The sequence below is a fragment of the Oncorhynchus mykiss genome, chromosome 26, assembly GCF_057628025.1.
Source record: "Oncorhynchus mykiss isolate SJ-2025 chromosome 26, ASM5762802v1, whole genome shotgun sequence".
Taxonomy (NCBI): Eukaryota; Metazoa; Chordata; class Actinopteri; order Salmoniformes; family Salmonidae; genus Oncorhynchus; species Oncorhynchus mykiss.
Genome location: NC_143047.1, coordinates 18043057 through 18058303, shown reverse-complemented (window position 1 = coordinate 18058303; position 15247 = coordinate 18043057). Strand labels below are relative to the sequence as shown.

Here is a 15247-nt window from a genome sequence, read left to right as displayed (position 1 = left end):
ATTCTTCATAAAACAAAGGACCTTTGGAAATTCAATTTCAATAAAGTGTCCTATATTTGCAAGGAAAAGAGGTTCCAAGGAGATGAAACCACTGTGCAGGCAGAATGTTATGAGAACATCAGACCACATGGGCTATTTTCAGTTGTAAGGGCCAGACAGAAACAGAAACAATTATAATAACACACAATCTGGACCTTCCACTTTCTGATCTGTACAGTAGTATAGGTACAGTAGCAGCCTATAGAGGAATCTGGAAGAGACAGTCATTTTGTTTTTATTGCTTTGAATATTGCATTTAGCGTTATACATGTGTGACTGTCACTAAAACAAATAGTTTTACCCTAATTCATCACTGCTAACAAAGGTTGTCACACTCAAATGATATTTGCATCTGCTAGTCCCAAACGACAAAGGACAACAAAGAGGACAGTCCAAGGGACAGTAATGTACGTTATTCACAACCAAACGGCTAGTTAGCTGTGCAAGTTTCCATGGAAATCTGGACATTCACTCCCAAAACAAACACTGGTTCACGCCTCTTCGTGGCAATGTGTACACTGTGATTGGTTCTAAAGACAACGCGCTACGCAAAATCATTTCCCGATTGGCTAGTATCTCTGTTGGAAGTGGAACTGACAGGATGTGCAGGTGCAGAAGCGGGAGATGGGGGCTTCCAGGCGGGTAACCTTAGAATGTGGTGACAGCGGATAAAAACGGAACATAATAAGTTTACCATTGCATTTATAATGCAAAGTAGAAGGGAGACTTTCACTTGCTGAACGACATGAGGTTGATTAAATCTGTGCAAGGCGCCTCATAAAGCCACTTGGCATACCCGAAACCGAATGAAATGATAAGCAGCCGGAGTGCAACAGGTAGCTAGCTAACGTTACATATTATGAAGACAACACAACTAACTCTGTTGATGTTAGCTAGCCAGCTAACGGAATTAGCCAAATAATTATCTAGATATAAGCTAACGTTACCTATTTGGCTATCAACGTTAGGCGACCTCGTAGTCTTTCAAGAAGTTGATACTGCCTGTGAGTTTATAGCCATATCCTGGAAAACACTTGTCACTGTTTGTCAGATATGTAATGAAGGTTGTGCCTCAGATAGGTGCCTGCTGTTTGTTGGGTTAGCTAGTTCTAAATGTAATTTAAATGCATTAGCCTGAATTTTTAATTAACTGAACATGTTATACAAACGTGTGGCTAAACCTCCCTTTAAAGGGATATTTTCTATCTTTCTCAATGCTCTTGTCTTGCTTTCTCTACATCTCGATCTGGAGTTGGTTCAATCTAATCCAGAATATGACTTGGTCAGAAGTGAGATAAGGAAGATTGGGGGTGGTGTTGTGTAAACATCAATATGAATTAAATGGACAGCACCACCTCTATCAAGATCATCCTCCAGGTCAAGGCTACTCTGCAGCAAGATATGATTTATTCTCATTTCTTTTTTCATTACTTATTTTCCTTTCCATAATGTCAGAAGATTTTGATGCAGCTCACTCACACATACCCACAAATAGAGTTGTTTTAAACCTCTGAGTTTTGGGCATTTTCATTTGTTCTTTGCCCCAAATCTCACCTGCTCCTTTGGTGCACAGTTTCTCTTTATCTGCCATTGTTATAACTTATTAGTTGTCGGAGTGAAATGTGTTTTATAGGCCGCTCCTCAAAGGGAGACTATGCTGCTATGCTCCCTAGATTAATTACTGCTGTTAGAGAGAATATAACAAGGCATTGTGGTCTGAAGCAAGGGGCTCTGGGTAGGTTTTTTCAGCACATAATTAAAAATGATGAAGTGAAAAACAAGGGCTTTACGCACCTGAGGATTCAGGTATGTTATTAAAGCCATTTATTGTGTGGGCTGCTGCACTTCTGGACAGTCACAGTCCCTATGAGAGTAGCTGACGAGCATCAGTGGCCAGCTCAGACACCGATGCCCGCACTGAAATCTCATCACTGTTTTTTTCGGCGTCTCTCTATACATAGTACTGTAGGCAATGTCACAATTTTCAGTTTTAGTTAAAGGTTTGTCATTGTGAGACATGGTGTCCATGCATCAGTTGTGTTCATCGTAATATGTGTTTATTTGTGTTGATAGATTACCGGTCTGGTTTAGGGGATCATGGCTACTCCAGAGAGACTCAGCGGCCTGCTGAGATTCAGAAACTCCTTGTGGAATTCCGGACCCTTTACCACGAGCGCCTTCGACGCATTGACCAATCGGATGACAGCCGGGAGGAGGCTCTGCAGGTAAACTGGTAATGGCGGTGACACTCCTTGGATGTGCTGGGGCAAGCGTGTTATTTCCACTAATGAACTGATCTAGCAATGTGATGCATATGTATGAGAATAAACTAGAAAATGGTTAGGCCTACATTATGATGCAGACACTTAGTGACAGGCCTTTTATGGCGTCTGTATCTGCTGGCCCTGCATGTGAAGTCTGAGGAGGGACAACAGACTGGGCCTGACAAGGGCAGGGAGGAAACTTGGTGTTTTAGAGACTTGTAATGCTATTAGCCTAGCACATGGCTGCTAAAAGGTATAGTGCCATAATGAAAGCATGACAGGTTGATCAATGTTGTTAAGAGAATTACTGTCTTTACTTCAAAAAGCTTTTTGGGTTATTTTTTTAACTATCCCATTAAGTGGCTTTTATTGAATATCTTTACATCTCGGGAAAATGTACCTTTTAGCCAGTGCCTTTTAGCCAGCTCATCAGTAAAAGTGGAATAAATTTCCCTACATGTGCATGCTCTTAGTCCTTGTAAGTCTATTACTAATTCATTTTTCTTCTCCTCAACATTTAAAGATGTGCTATTTTTCATATTCATCTCCACTAAAGAATGATGAAAGCGATGAGGATGAGCCAATTCCGCTGCTCTCTCTCTCCCTCTGTGCATGTCATGTCAGTTGCTATGGGATGGGGTTGGCTGTGTGGCTGGGGGGGTGGCTGCACACCTTGAGGACTGGGCTTGATGACGGCTGATTAAAGTTTTAGTGAGCCAAGGCTGTCTCTTTGACTCTACTCACCAGAGGAAAGCTCCTTCTCTCAGAAGTATCCTCTCCAAGACAAAGCAATGGCAGAGTTTGGAAACAACACAGCCACTCATTTTAACTGCATTTATCCTCGGTTTGGGGAAATCCTGTTTGATTCACACGGCCTCTGACAGCCTCGGCTCTGGAAACACAAAACAAGCCTTTTAGAACTCTCTTGTTAAGGGTTCAAAGAAGGACTAGTACAGTATATCAACATCTCTATTGCCTATCCTATAATAGTGTTGTTTTGAAAGCAGTGAGCTAAGAGTTTAATTAAATTACATAGCATACACTATCTAATTTACTTGATAATTACCATCAGAGGGGTATGTCAAACTCATTTAGGTATTTTCAAAATGAGCTCTCTCCAGTTCTGTAAGTTCAAAAATGTTTAACTTATTCTGTAGTACATACAGTACATTGGGAAAGTATTCAGACCCCTTGATTTTTTTTTTGTTGTTACGTTACAGCCTTATTCAAAAATGTATTTAATATTTTTTTCCCCCTCATCAATCTACACACAATGCCCAATAATGACAAAGTGAAAGCAGGTTTTTAGACATTTTTGCACATTTATTAAAAATAAAAAACACAAAAACGTATTTACGTAAGTATTCAGACCCTTTGCTTTGAGTGTCGAAATTGAGCTCAGGTGCATCCTGTTTCCATTGATCATCCTTGAGATGTTTCTACAACTTGATTCGAGTCCACCTGACGTAAATTCAATTGATTGGATATGATTTGGAAAGGCACACACGTACAAGGTCACCCAGTTGACAGTGCATGTCTGAGCAAAAACCAAGCTATTAGGTCAGAGGAATTGTCCGTAGAGCTCAGAGACAGTGTCGAGGCACAGATCTGGGGTAGGGTACCAACATATGTATCTAGCATTGAAGGTCCCCAAGAACACAGTGGTCTCCATCATTCTTAAATGGAAGAATTTTGGAACCACCAAGACTTCCTAGAGCTGGCCGCCCAGTCAAGCCTTCCAGAAGGACAACCATCTCTGCAGCACTCCACCAATCAGGACTTTATGGTAGAGTGGCCAGACAGAAGCCACTCCTCAGTAAAAGGCACATGACAGCCTGTTTGGAGTTTGCCACAAGGCACCTAAAGGACTTACAGACCATGAGAAACAAGATTCTCTGGTCTGATGAAACCAATATTGAACTCTTTGGCCTGAATGCAAAGCGTTACGTCTGGAGGAAACCTGGCACCATCCCTATGGTGAAGCATGGTGGTGGCAGCATCATGCTGTGGGGATGTTTTTAAGTGGCAGGGACTGGGAGACTAGTCAGGATCAAGGGAAAGATGAATGTACAGAGAGATCCTTGAAAACCTGCTCCAGAGCGCTCAGGACCTGAGACTGGGGCGAAGGTTCACCTTCCTTTGGACAATGACCCTATGGACACAGCCAAGACAACGCAGGAGTGGCTTCGGGAGAAGTCTCTGAATGTCCTTGTGTGGCCCAGCCAGAGCCCGGATTTGAACCCGATCGAACATCTCTGGAGAGACCTGAAAGTAGCTGTGCAGCGACACTCCCCATCCAACCTGACAGAGCTTGAGAGGATCTGCGAAGGATCTGAGAAGAATGGGAGAAAATCCCCAAATACAGGTGTGTATGACGATACAAGCTTGGCACAAGGAGACTCAAGGGTGTAATTGCTGCCAAAGTTGCTTCAGCAAAGTACCGAGTAAAGGGTCTGAGTACTTATGTTATATTTCCATAAATGTATGTATGTGTGTGTGTGTGTGTGTGTGTGTGTGTGTGTGTGTGTGTTTGTGTGTGTATATATATATAATTTAAAAACCTGTTTTTGCTCTGTCATTATGGGGTATTGTGTGTTATGAGGGAAAAAAACTGTTAAATCAATTTTAGAATAAGGCTGTAACATTTCCAAAATGTGGAAATATTCACAGCCCTTGACTTCTTTCCAAGTGCTCTGGAAGCCTAGAGTAGACCCATGGCCTGTAAGGACCATTATTGATGGGTTGTAGACTGTACCCTGCTCTCTGCCTCAGTACCAGTATGTGTGTGGAGGTGTTTCTTGGACCCCATATCCCCTCCCAGTCCCTGGTCCCAGTGGGCCATTTATCTGGCCGTGTTGAGAAGCCCCAACAGCCCTGAGTGGACCCAGTTTAATGGCATTCTGCTGTTTACAAGTGACCGTTTTAGCCACCATTTAGGGAGTGTAAACAGTGGTCCACATTGTAAAAAAGATCCCCTCCTCCCCCTTTCCTACCACAAAGGCCTCAGTCACCATGCTTTTATCGAGTAACATCTCTTAACCTGACAGAGACTGAAGAGTCGAGCTGCTCCCCAGTGCATTGTGGGTACACAAGCATGTTGGTGATATGAGGTTTCTCTTTGACCAATAGAAGGACAAGCCCAGGCTTGATCAATGTATTCTAACACTCCAAACCTCACAGCTAATCCTAATCTGTTACCTATGGTGTTCCATCTGCAGGGAATAACAGATAGGAGCTATGGCTTTACTGGACATTGTGTGATGTGACTTCTTCCACATTTAAGAAAATAAATAATTAATTACTATGTCTCACAAGTGCAGTTATGATCCAGTGGTGTTGAGCGATGCCATCCATTCAATATCTTCTCAAGGAAGATGGGGGCTTGGAGAGGGAGTGTGTAAGTGAAATCCTTGAAAAGACTGCTTTAGCAAAGACCACACTCCCTGTCAATCCACAGGGATCCTGATGCTTCTAAAAATGAAATGTGTGTGTGTGTGTGCTCACTCCTTAGGAGACAGAGGAGATGTTGAGAGAAGGGTGTGATGAAGAACTGTCTGTTTGTGGTGGGCTGATGTGGCAGACGGCGTGCTTTGGGTGATACTTGATCTGATGTTAATGTGCTGCCGTGTGTGAGGGAGGGAGGGGAGTGTTTGACTGAGTGGAGAGAGGGAGAGAGGGGAGATGGGAAGATAATCCCGTCTGCTTGATGAGATTGAAGGCTGGGATTGATTGATCGCCTAATCATAGGAGGAAATGGGCCTGAAAATGAATGGGACACTGCCCTTGGCTTGCTGTGGAGCTGGTTGGCTGGGTTGCAGTGGATGTTAGCTGCAGCAAGACATGGCCTTAATGTGCAAGGGAGCTGATTTCATTTGTGTCTGATATACAGTTATACGATCCTGGCTAAATGATCAAATAAAAAAAGGAAGAGGGGGAACATGGAAGGGGTGTAAATCAAGCTTTATTGCTGAAATATTACTTTTTCATGCCGTCTGAAATGGATGCTTTGAGAAAGGTGAAAGAATAAAAATCCAATATGAATTTGAATGTGGTGAGGCTGTGTGGTGGCCGAGATAGCCAGCCGCTGTCCTGGATGCAGCTGGGTGGCTGGCTATTGGTGTTATTGGATTATTATTTGTGTCATTATGAGGTTTGCATTATCTTCCTCATGGCCAGGAGATTTGTTTTGTAAAATTGCTCACAGCTGGGAAGCAGGATTATACACCTAAAATATATTCTCTCTTTCTCATTTTCTCCCCCTCTTTCTCACCCCTCTTGCCCTACCTTCCCTCACACTCTCACCCTCCTCCCCCCTGCCAGACTCTCGTCTGCTCATTCTTTCAAACTGAGGGAAGAATTACTTAACAGAAAGGGGAACCTTTGATGTTGGCAGGACCCATGTTGGTACTCTCAAGGAACCTAATGCTGCTCCTCTCATCTATTAGTCACAGTAAGGACTCCCACATGCGTCTTTGGGGCTAGAGAATTAGCCTAGTGTTTGAAGGGGGAGGGCCTTTCCATGTACGGCCCCCAGTTCACTGGGTGTGTGCTGCCAGTGCCCATCACCACGGGCTGATTGAGCTGGTGGGCTGGGCTTTGCATCAGGGCAGCATCAAACCCACCTGTTTGTGTTCTGTTTAAGTGAGGCGGGGCACTTGTCACTTCCACTTCACCTCCATCTCCACTCCTCTAAAAGAAGCTTTGAAAAGCAAATACCCTTCAGTCTGATGGAGCATTTATCTCCATTTCTACCTGACGGCCGACAGAGCCGTAATAATTCCTATATGTCCATCCCGCACTAAATTATAATCTGGGTCCAAACTGTCTGGGCTGTTCTGCAGATAGTCGGCATGTTCCTGCATAAGAGTTAGTGTCAGAGCATCCATGTGTCTGGGCTGTGAAGATGCCATGCTAGATCAAAGGTGGCATATGACTAATAGTACCCCTGGTGTTAGCAGAGCTCTAATATGGGGGGGGTTTGGATGTCATCTGATGGGTTTGGCCCGAACACATGTCCTGCTTTATGATCAGAGGGGCTATCTGTCAGAGAGGGGATGGGGGCGGGACAGGAAAGGACACAACAGCAAGCGAGAAGAGTTGTCTCTTTCTCCCTCAAATACCTACCTGACTTTACCTACCTGACTTACCTACCTGACTTTACCTACCTGACTTACCTACCTGATGCCTACCACTTTCAAACTTTCTCCGACCATCACTGCTTCCTTTGCGGTATTCATACAAAGTGATGTTTGAGAATATGCTGTATTTTTCTGAATGGATTTGTTTTAATCCCAACTGGTCACTCAGTCCTCCCTCCATAACACTGAGTGAAGGTGGGCAGCAGCAATCCATTTCAGTGTTGATGTTCCAATAAACACCTAACAAAGGTCATGTCTGCTGTGCCCCTCTTCTCTGTCTCCCTCTAGAGCAAGGTGGGCGTGCTGCAGTCGTTTGTGCGGGACCTGAGTGAGCAGAATGAGGTTCTGATCCAGGCGCTGGAGGCTGAGGAGGCGGAGGGCCGGGCGGTGGAGGGGAGAACAGCCAGCCTACACAAAGAGCTGGAGGTGAGTGATCAATGGCATTGATCAGCTAGTCAATCCAGAAGTCTATATCCTTCTCTGTTTACACCCTCAGTGCGCTGCTGTGTTAAACTGAGCGTGCTCTAAGCAGCCACCCCAGGGACCCTCTAAAAGCCCACCTCACACCCGCCATTGATTGACATGTCGATTAGCCTGGAAGCTGTTGACAGTGGGCTTGTTAGCCATCTTAAGCATTAATGATGATGGGGAGTGGTGGCTGCTAAGTTCAGGGTTACACTGACTATGGGGAAAGTCACATTCACATTCATAACTATATAGACAGCTGACTGTGTGTGTGTGTATGGATATGGATTGTCAAGGCTCATAGAATTACCCTGGAGCTCGGCCATCAGTGGGCTTGCAGGTGAGTTCAGAACAAGGTAGGGGGAAACAACCTCATCTGAGTCTTTCACTGGGAACAGCTAATCAATTTAAGATTGATTTACTCTCAGGCCCATGTATTGCTGAACTTGTTCTTGCGCTGAACGATTGTTGAGATTTCCCCCTAATGTTATTAACTGGGCTTTTCATGCAAAATCAGCCGTATTCACTGTAGCTGGGCCTCAGGGTCGACACTGGAGCTGCTAACCACATGGTCTTCATTACAGATGAAACTGTCATGGAGACATCTGTATCACAGCTTATTAATCAGGTTTCATGCCTCAAAAACCTTTGGTTTGAGCACCTTGGCATTTCTCCCGTGAACAGTATAATGAGAGCGGCAATTTTGGTGAACAGAAAGTTGCTTTTGTAGAAATTGGTATCCCCCTCCATTTCCCTGTGGACTCTATCCTGCGCTGTAAAGGAAGCTGACAGTAATTGAGTAATGGGGAATTATGAACTAGGACAATAAGAAGAAAGGTAAATGACTGTTTTTGTATTGTATTGTTAAAATAAGCCCAGGCTGAGTTTGGGAAAGGGTGTGCCTGTTGGCCAAGTCAACGTTCTCTTTGTCTCTCTGTGTAGCTGACTGCCCCAGACCTTTCAGTCATTTCATCTTCACAGGAATGGAATGTGGTTGACCTTCAACAGGCAGCATTACTTATTAAACCCTAAACGAATCGGTCTACGCAATCATTATAGCAGCACCCTGAAGATAAGCGCATATAGCCTACATACACTGTTGTATATTATCTGAACATGCTGGAAAGAAACTCAATGTCATTACACAATACTGAATGTAGTACATACTGTGTTTGCCTGTTGGGTTTGAATTGGCAGTGCTTTCTAAAGCTAGAGCTTAATTGGTGCCAGGTTGTTCTTGGCATTGGAATGTATTTTTTGTTGTTGCGCAGTTAGTCAACATTTCTCATGAATGTGTCTGTCATTTTGGCTGGTTTTAAAGTGTGGAATGCATGTATTGTGGTCCTCCTTTGTGAATCACTCACAGATCGGGGGTATGTGTGTGTGTTGAGGATAATCGAGTGAAGTGTGTGCAGACACCACCACCACAAGCCTCAGCTCCAACCTCAAACCTGTTTCTTCTTTTATGCGTCATTTACGGCCTGTAAACAGTTTGTTTAAAGCAGTTTATAGATGATTTCTAAGAGTTCCCCCAGCGCCCCCAAATGTGTGTGGAGTTAAACAAACGCTTACCTTAATAGATAGCCAGTAAGGGCTGCTATGAGTCTAGGACCAGGCTGGGGGGAGAGCTGGCTGACGGAGGTGGTTTGAGGTACGGTTAGAGCTCGTGCCACAACAAAGCCACTGATAAGCCATGTGCTCACTAGCACCCCCCTAGCACAGAATCATTTTAACTGATAGAGTTCCTGTTTTCACTGTATTGTTTTGTCACTTCCTTCAGCCTCCTTTCTTTCTCTGCTACCAGATAAAACCTAGCCTGTCTTGGTCAGCACATTAAAAGTTGTGGCCCCTCTTTACAAGATTGGTTTTAATCTTTTGCCTCTTCCTTGTCACCTTGAAATGTGTGGAGCCTGATATGATAATGATGTGGACCTGTCCAGGGTATTAGAGTTAAGCTGGCTGATTAGGCTGCCCATCGATCAGTCTATCACTCAGTACTCCGCTCCATGCTGGCCAGACCAGGGCAGCTGGCAGGGAAGAAACACACTGCTGCTCTGAAGGACAAGGGCCACACGCGCACGCGCACACACGCACACACGCACGCACGCACGCACACACGCACACACGCACACACGCACGCAAATAAAAAAAAACACATTTTTTAATGAAGGTGGACAGCCTTGAAGTTGCAAACTTTTTTTGCTTTCATGCTAGAAGAATAATATGCTTGTGGCAATCTTTCAAATCTATTGAAAGCTCAAACATAGATAAAAAATGTGTAATACAATGTAGGTACAGAGTATAGTGTCCTGTAGCCTTTGTGCCTCTTATGCTTTTTCACACTTAAAGGTATGTTGGTATAGTATAAAGCCTTTAAAAAGGTTTATTATTGTCTTTGAGAGTAGCGTAAGTTTTTACACTGGAGACATTTCCCTCATAATGGGTTTTCAGTTGCACATAGCTTTGAGTTTCTTCCATCTCAAACTCTTCAAGGCAAGAGGCTAGTGTTGCCTGTATACCAACACTTTTGTACTTTTTCGATACTAGATCATGAAAAATGGTGTTGTTACTTTCGGTACTTTTGTCAAAATGTGTCTCACAGCGGCAGCCGATATCCCCTTATAACGCGAGGCGCGCACCCCGCCTTGCCTGTTCCACTTAGCCTGCACTGGCAGTCTGAGCTGCATCATGTTAGGTCCTCACTCATGCTGCACAGAAGTTAACACACTTGAATAATGCAATACAGAATGTAGAAATTGTTCATTACTGTTTGCAAAACAATGTCCAAACAGGCTAGAACACTTTACAATGCAAGAAGGTACCGGTAGCTTCCAGATTTGTAGGCTAGCTTTCCTTACTAGCTAACAGCTAAAGCTAACATCAATTCACTACGCTAGTACTTTGTTTGGGTTAATATGTGAATCACAACGCAAAATATGCTGATTTCTAAGCTGATTGCCACTAAAAACTTTATTCATTCACTTATTCGGTCTCTCACGTCTCTTGTAAAGATGATCTATTGCCTTTTGGCTCATGAATGAATGAAGTCATTACTGGTTAAAGAGAGCGCACATTGTTATAAAAGAAGCTACTTATATGCAAATGTTGTTAAGTACAAAACAATAAGATTGTCTGTAGCCCCATGAAATTAGCAAAAACAAGCGCAATAACTCAATGCATGCACACACTCCTGTTGAATATGAATTCACCTATATTGTAGATAAAGCTACATCTTGATTTACCCATTTTATTAATAGAGATTTACCATTTAAATAAATGATTACTGTTATGTAGTTAGATTGCTAGAAATCAATTCAAATTGATTGTATAATTGATTCATTAATGCATACATGGCTGTAATGTACTCAAAAGTTTCCCAACGACTGAACTGAGCAGTAGCTGAGTTTTGGTATGGTGTATTGTTATACTAAACCTGGTAACTAGTGATGCACCGATATTACATTTTTGCCCGATACCGATATCCAATATTTTCCTTGCCAAAAAAAAACCTATGCCGATGACCGATATCTACAATTTTAGCGGCCCTTTAAGCATTCTAGTACAGTTAAATAGTTAACACACACACATGGACACAGCGGTCTAAGGCACTGCATCTCCGTGCAAGAGTCCCTGGTTCGAATCCAGGCTGTATCACATCCGGCCGTGATTGAGAGTCCCATAGTGCACAATTGGCCCAGCGTTGTCCAGGCCATCATTGTAAATGAGAATTTGTTCTTAACTGACTTGCCTAGTTAAATAAAGGTTACACACACACACACTGACCAAAGACACAGCACAGCAAGTAAATGAAAGAAATAGGTTTTGATTATGTTTTACTGGTAATGGGGACATACGTAAATGCCAAAATGAATAATTTTGCACGCCCAATTTTTCAGTTTTTGATTTGTTTAAAAAAGTTTGAAATATCCAATAAATGTCGTTCCACTTCATGATTGTGTCCCACTTGTTGTTGATTCTTCACAAAAAAATACAGTTTTATATCTTTATGTTTGAAGCCTGAAATGTGGCAAAAGGTTGCAAAGTTCAAGGGGGCCGAATACTTTCGCAAGGCACTGTAAGTATCGTGATAATGTCGTATCGTGAGGTCCCTGACAATTCCCAGCCCTAGTATCCTGAGAAGTTTGGTTCACTGGTTCACCTTCATGAGTGTTTTTTTCTGTTTCTCACCACTCTGTCAGAAATGAATGGATTGTGGCTGATGTTGCAAAGATGGCGACAATGGAGAGAAAGCACTATGGGGACAAAAGGAAAGAAAAACTTGAGAAATTATTCAGGAGTGATACATACCTTGTCCTCTAACCTTTTGGAGAGAAACTCTTAGACTTTAACCTCAAAGAAAAGGTTGTATGTGTGTTTTTATGTGTATAGTTGTTAGGAGTGGCTGAGGATGAGAGGTAGTGTGAGGGAGAGAGGAGCAGGAGGATGAGGATTAGGAGGAAGGGAAGGAGAAAAAAAGCAGAGAGAGTGAGAACGGCGAGGAAGGAGAGAGGGAGAGAGAGAGAAGGGGGAGGAAGGGAAAGAGAGAGAGTGAAGGGGGAGGAAGGAAGGAGGGTTTAGGGGGAGGAAGGGAAGGAGAGAGAGAGTGAAGGGGGAGGAAGGAAGGAGGGTTTAGGGGGAGGAAGGGAAGGAGAGAGAGAGAGAGAGAGTGAATTGGGAGGAAGGAGAGAGAGGGAGAAGGGGGAGGAAGGAGAGAGAGGGAGAAGGGGGAGGAAGGGAAGGACAGCGAGAAGGGGGAGGAAGGGAAGGAGAGAGAGGGAGGGCGAGGAAGGGAAGGAGCGAGAGGAAGAGAAGGAGGAGGAAGGGAAGGAGCGAGAGGAAAAGAAGGGGGAGGAAGGGAAGGAGCGAGAGGAAAAGAAGGGGGAGGAAGGGAAGGAGCGAGAGGGAGAAGGGGGAGGAAGGGAAGGAGGGAGAAGGGGGAGGAAGGGAAGGAGAGACAGAAGGGGGAGGAAGGGAAGGAGAGAGAGAAAGTGAAGGGGGAGGAAGGGAAGGTGAGAGAGGGGGGAGGAAGGGAAGGAGAGAGAGGTAGAAGGCTTTTAATCCAGGAACAGAGTCATTAAGGTTCACAGCTACAGAAAAGGCCAATTAAAGTTGAGTGTAGGCCTACGTCTGGAGAAAAGCAGCGTTTGCTGCAGGAACCCAGGCCTTTTATCGGACCAGTGGGATCTCTCCCCAGTACACCTTGGGAATCATATCAACTGCCTTCCTGCCTGCCAGCAATCCCAGTATCAATCAGTATGGACAAGATGTTTTTACATCAAATTAAATGCATTAATTATTTTTTACCCTAGTTTAAGGCAATGATGCTTCAATACAGTACCATTAAACTAGCATAGTGTAGCTTATTTTAAACAATTAGACATTGTTTATCTTGTACAGTGCCTTGCGAAAGTATTCGGCCCCCTTGAACTTTGCGACCTTTTGCCACATTTCAGGCTTCAAACATAAAGATATAAAACTGTATTTTTTTGTGAAGAATCAACAACAAGTGGGACACAATCATGAAGTGGAATGACATTTATTGGATATTTCAAACTTTTTTAACAAATCAAAAACTGAAAAATTGGGCGTGCAAAATTATTCAGCTCCCTTAAGTTAATACTTTGTAGCGCCACCTTTTGCTGCGATTACAGCTGTAAGTCGCTTGGGGTAAGTCTCTATCAGTTTTGCACATCGAGAGACTGAAATTTTTTCCCATTCCTCCTTGCAAAACATCTCGAGCTCAGTGAGGTTGGATGGAGAGCATTTGTGAACAGCAGTTTTCAGTTCTTTCCACAGATTCTCGATTGGATTCAGGTCTGGACTTTGACTTGGCCATTCTTGGCCATTCAACACCTGGATATGTTTATTTTTGAACCATTCCATTGTAGATTTTGCTTTATGTTTTGGATCATTGTCTTGTTGGAAGACAAATCTCCGTCCCAGTCTCAGGTCTTTTGCAGACTCCATCAGGTTTTCTTCCAGAATGGTCCTGTATTTGGCTCCATCCATCTTCCCATCAATTTTAACCATCTTCCCTGTCCCTGCTGAAGAAAAGCAGGCCCAAACCATGATGCTGCCACCACCATGTTTGACAGTGGGGATGGTGTGTTCAGGGTGATGAGCTGTGTTGCTTTTACGCCAAACATAACGTTTTGCATTGTTGGCAAAAAGTTCAATTTTGGTTTCATCTGACCAGAGCACCTTCTTCCACATGTTTGGTGTGTCTCCCAGGTGGCTTGTGGCAAACTTTAAACAACACTTTTTATGGAAATCTTTAAGAAATGGCTTTCTTCTTGCCACTCTTCCATAAAGGCCAGATTTGTGCAATATACGACTGATTGTTGTCATATGGACAGAGTCTCCCACCTCAGCTGTAGATCTCTGCAGTTCATCCAGAGTGATCATGGGCCTCTTGGCTGCATCTCTGATCAGTCTTCTCCTTGTATGAGCTGAAAGTTTAGAGGGACGGCCAGGTCTTGGTAGATTTGCCTCTGAGACCTGTGAGACTATCACAGTGCAGGTGCATTTATACGGAGACTTGATTACACACAGGTGGATTGTATTTATCATCATTAGTCATTTAGGTCAACATTGGATCATTCAGAGATCCTCACTGAACTTCTGGAGAGAGTTTGCTGCACTGAAAGTAAAGGGGCTGAATAATTTTGCACGCCCAATTTTTCAGTTTTTGATTTGTTAAAAAAGTTTGAAATATCCAATAAATGTCGTTCCACTTCATGATTGTGTCCCACTTGTTGTTGATTCTTCACAAAAAAATACAGTTTTCTATCTTTATGTTTGAAGCCTGAAATGTGGCAAAAGGTCGCAAAGTTCAAGGGGGCCGAATACTTTCGCAAGGCACTGTATGGTGAAATTAGGTTATCAATTGTTGTTTACCTTTGGTTTAACATTCTAATTTTTATGGAGTAAAACAAAGAGGTGTTGTCTCAATGTAAATGTACTGGACATTAGGGCTGGAGCTGGAAGTTGTAATTAGAGGTCGACCGATTATGATTTTTCAACGCCGATATCGATTATTGTAGGACCAAAAATACCCGATACCGATTAATCGGGCAATTTTTGTATTCATTTATTTATTTGTAATAATGACAATTACACCAATTGTTTATTTTTTATTTCACCTTTATTTAACCAGGAAGGCAAGTTGAGAACAAGTTCTCATTTACAATTGCGACCTGGCCAAGATAAAGCAAAGCAGTTCGACACATACAACAACACAGAGTTACACATGGAGTAAAACTAACATACAGTCAATAATACAGTAGAAAAATAAGTCTATATACAATGTGAGCAAGTGAGGTGAGATAAAGGAGGTAAAGG

General features: G+C 43.2%; 1 protein-coding gene across 2 annotated transcripts in view; it reads left to right on the top strand.

Moving 5' to 3' along the window:
* Positions 1-619: 619 nt before the first annotated feature.
* LOC110506517 (uncharacterized) overlaps positions 620-15247 on the top strand; it is a 290413-nt gene continuing 275785 nt past the window's right edge. For both annotated transcript variants that reach the window (XM_090222312.1, XM_090222311.1), the window contains exons 1-3: positions 620-875; positions 2113-2264; positions 7730-7867. In XM_090222312.1, coding sequence (XP_090078438.1) covers positions 851-875; positions 2113-2264; positions 7730-7867 — 315 coding nt within the window. In that variant the 5' untranslated portion in view covers positions 620-850. The remainder of the gene's footprint in view (positions 876-2112; positions 2265-7729; positions 7868-15247) is intronic.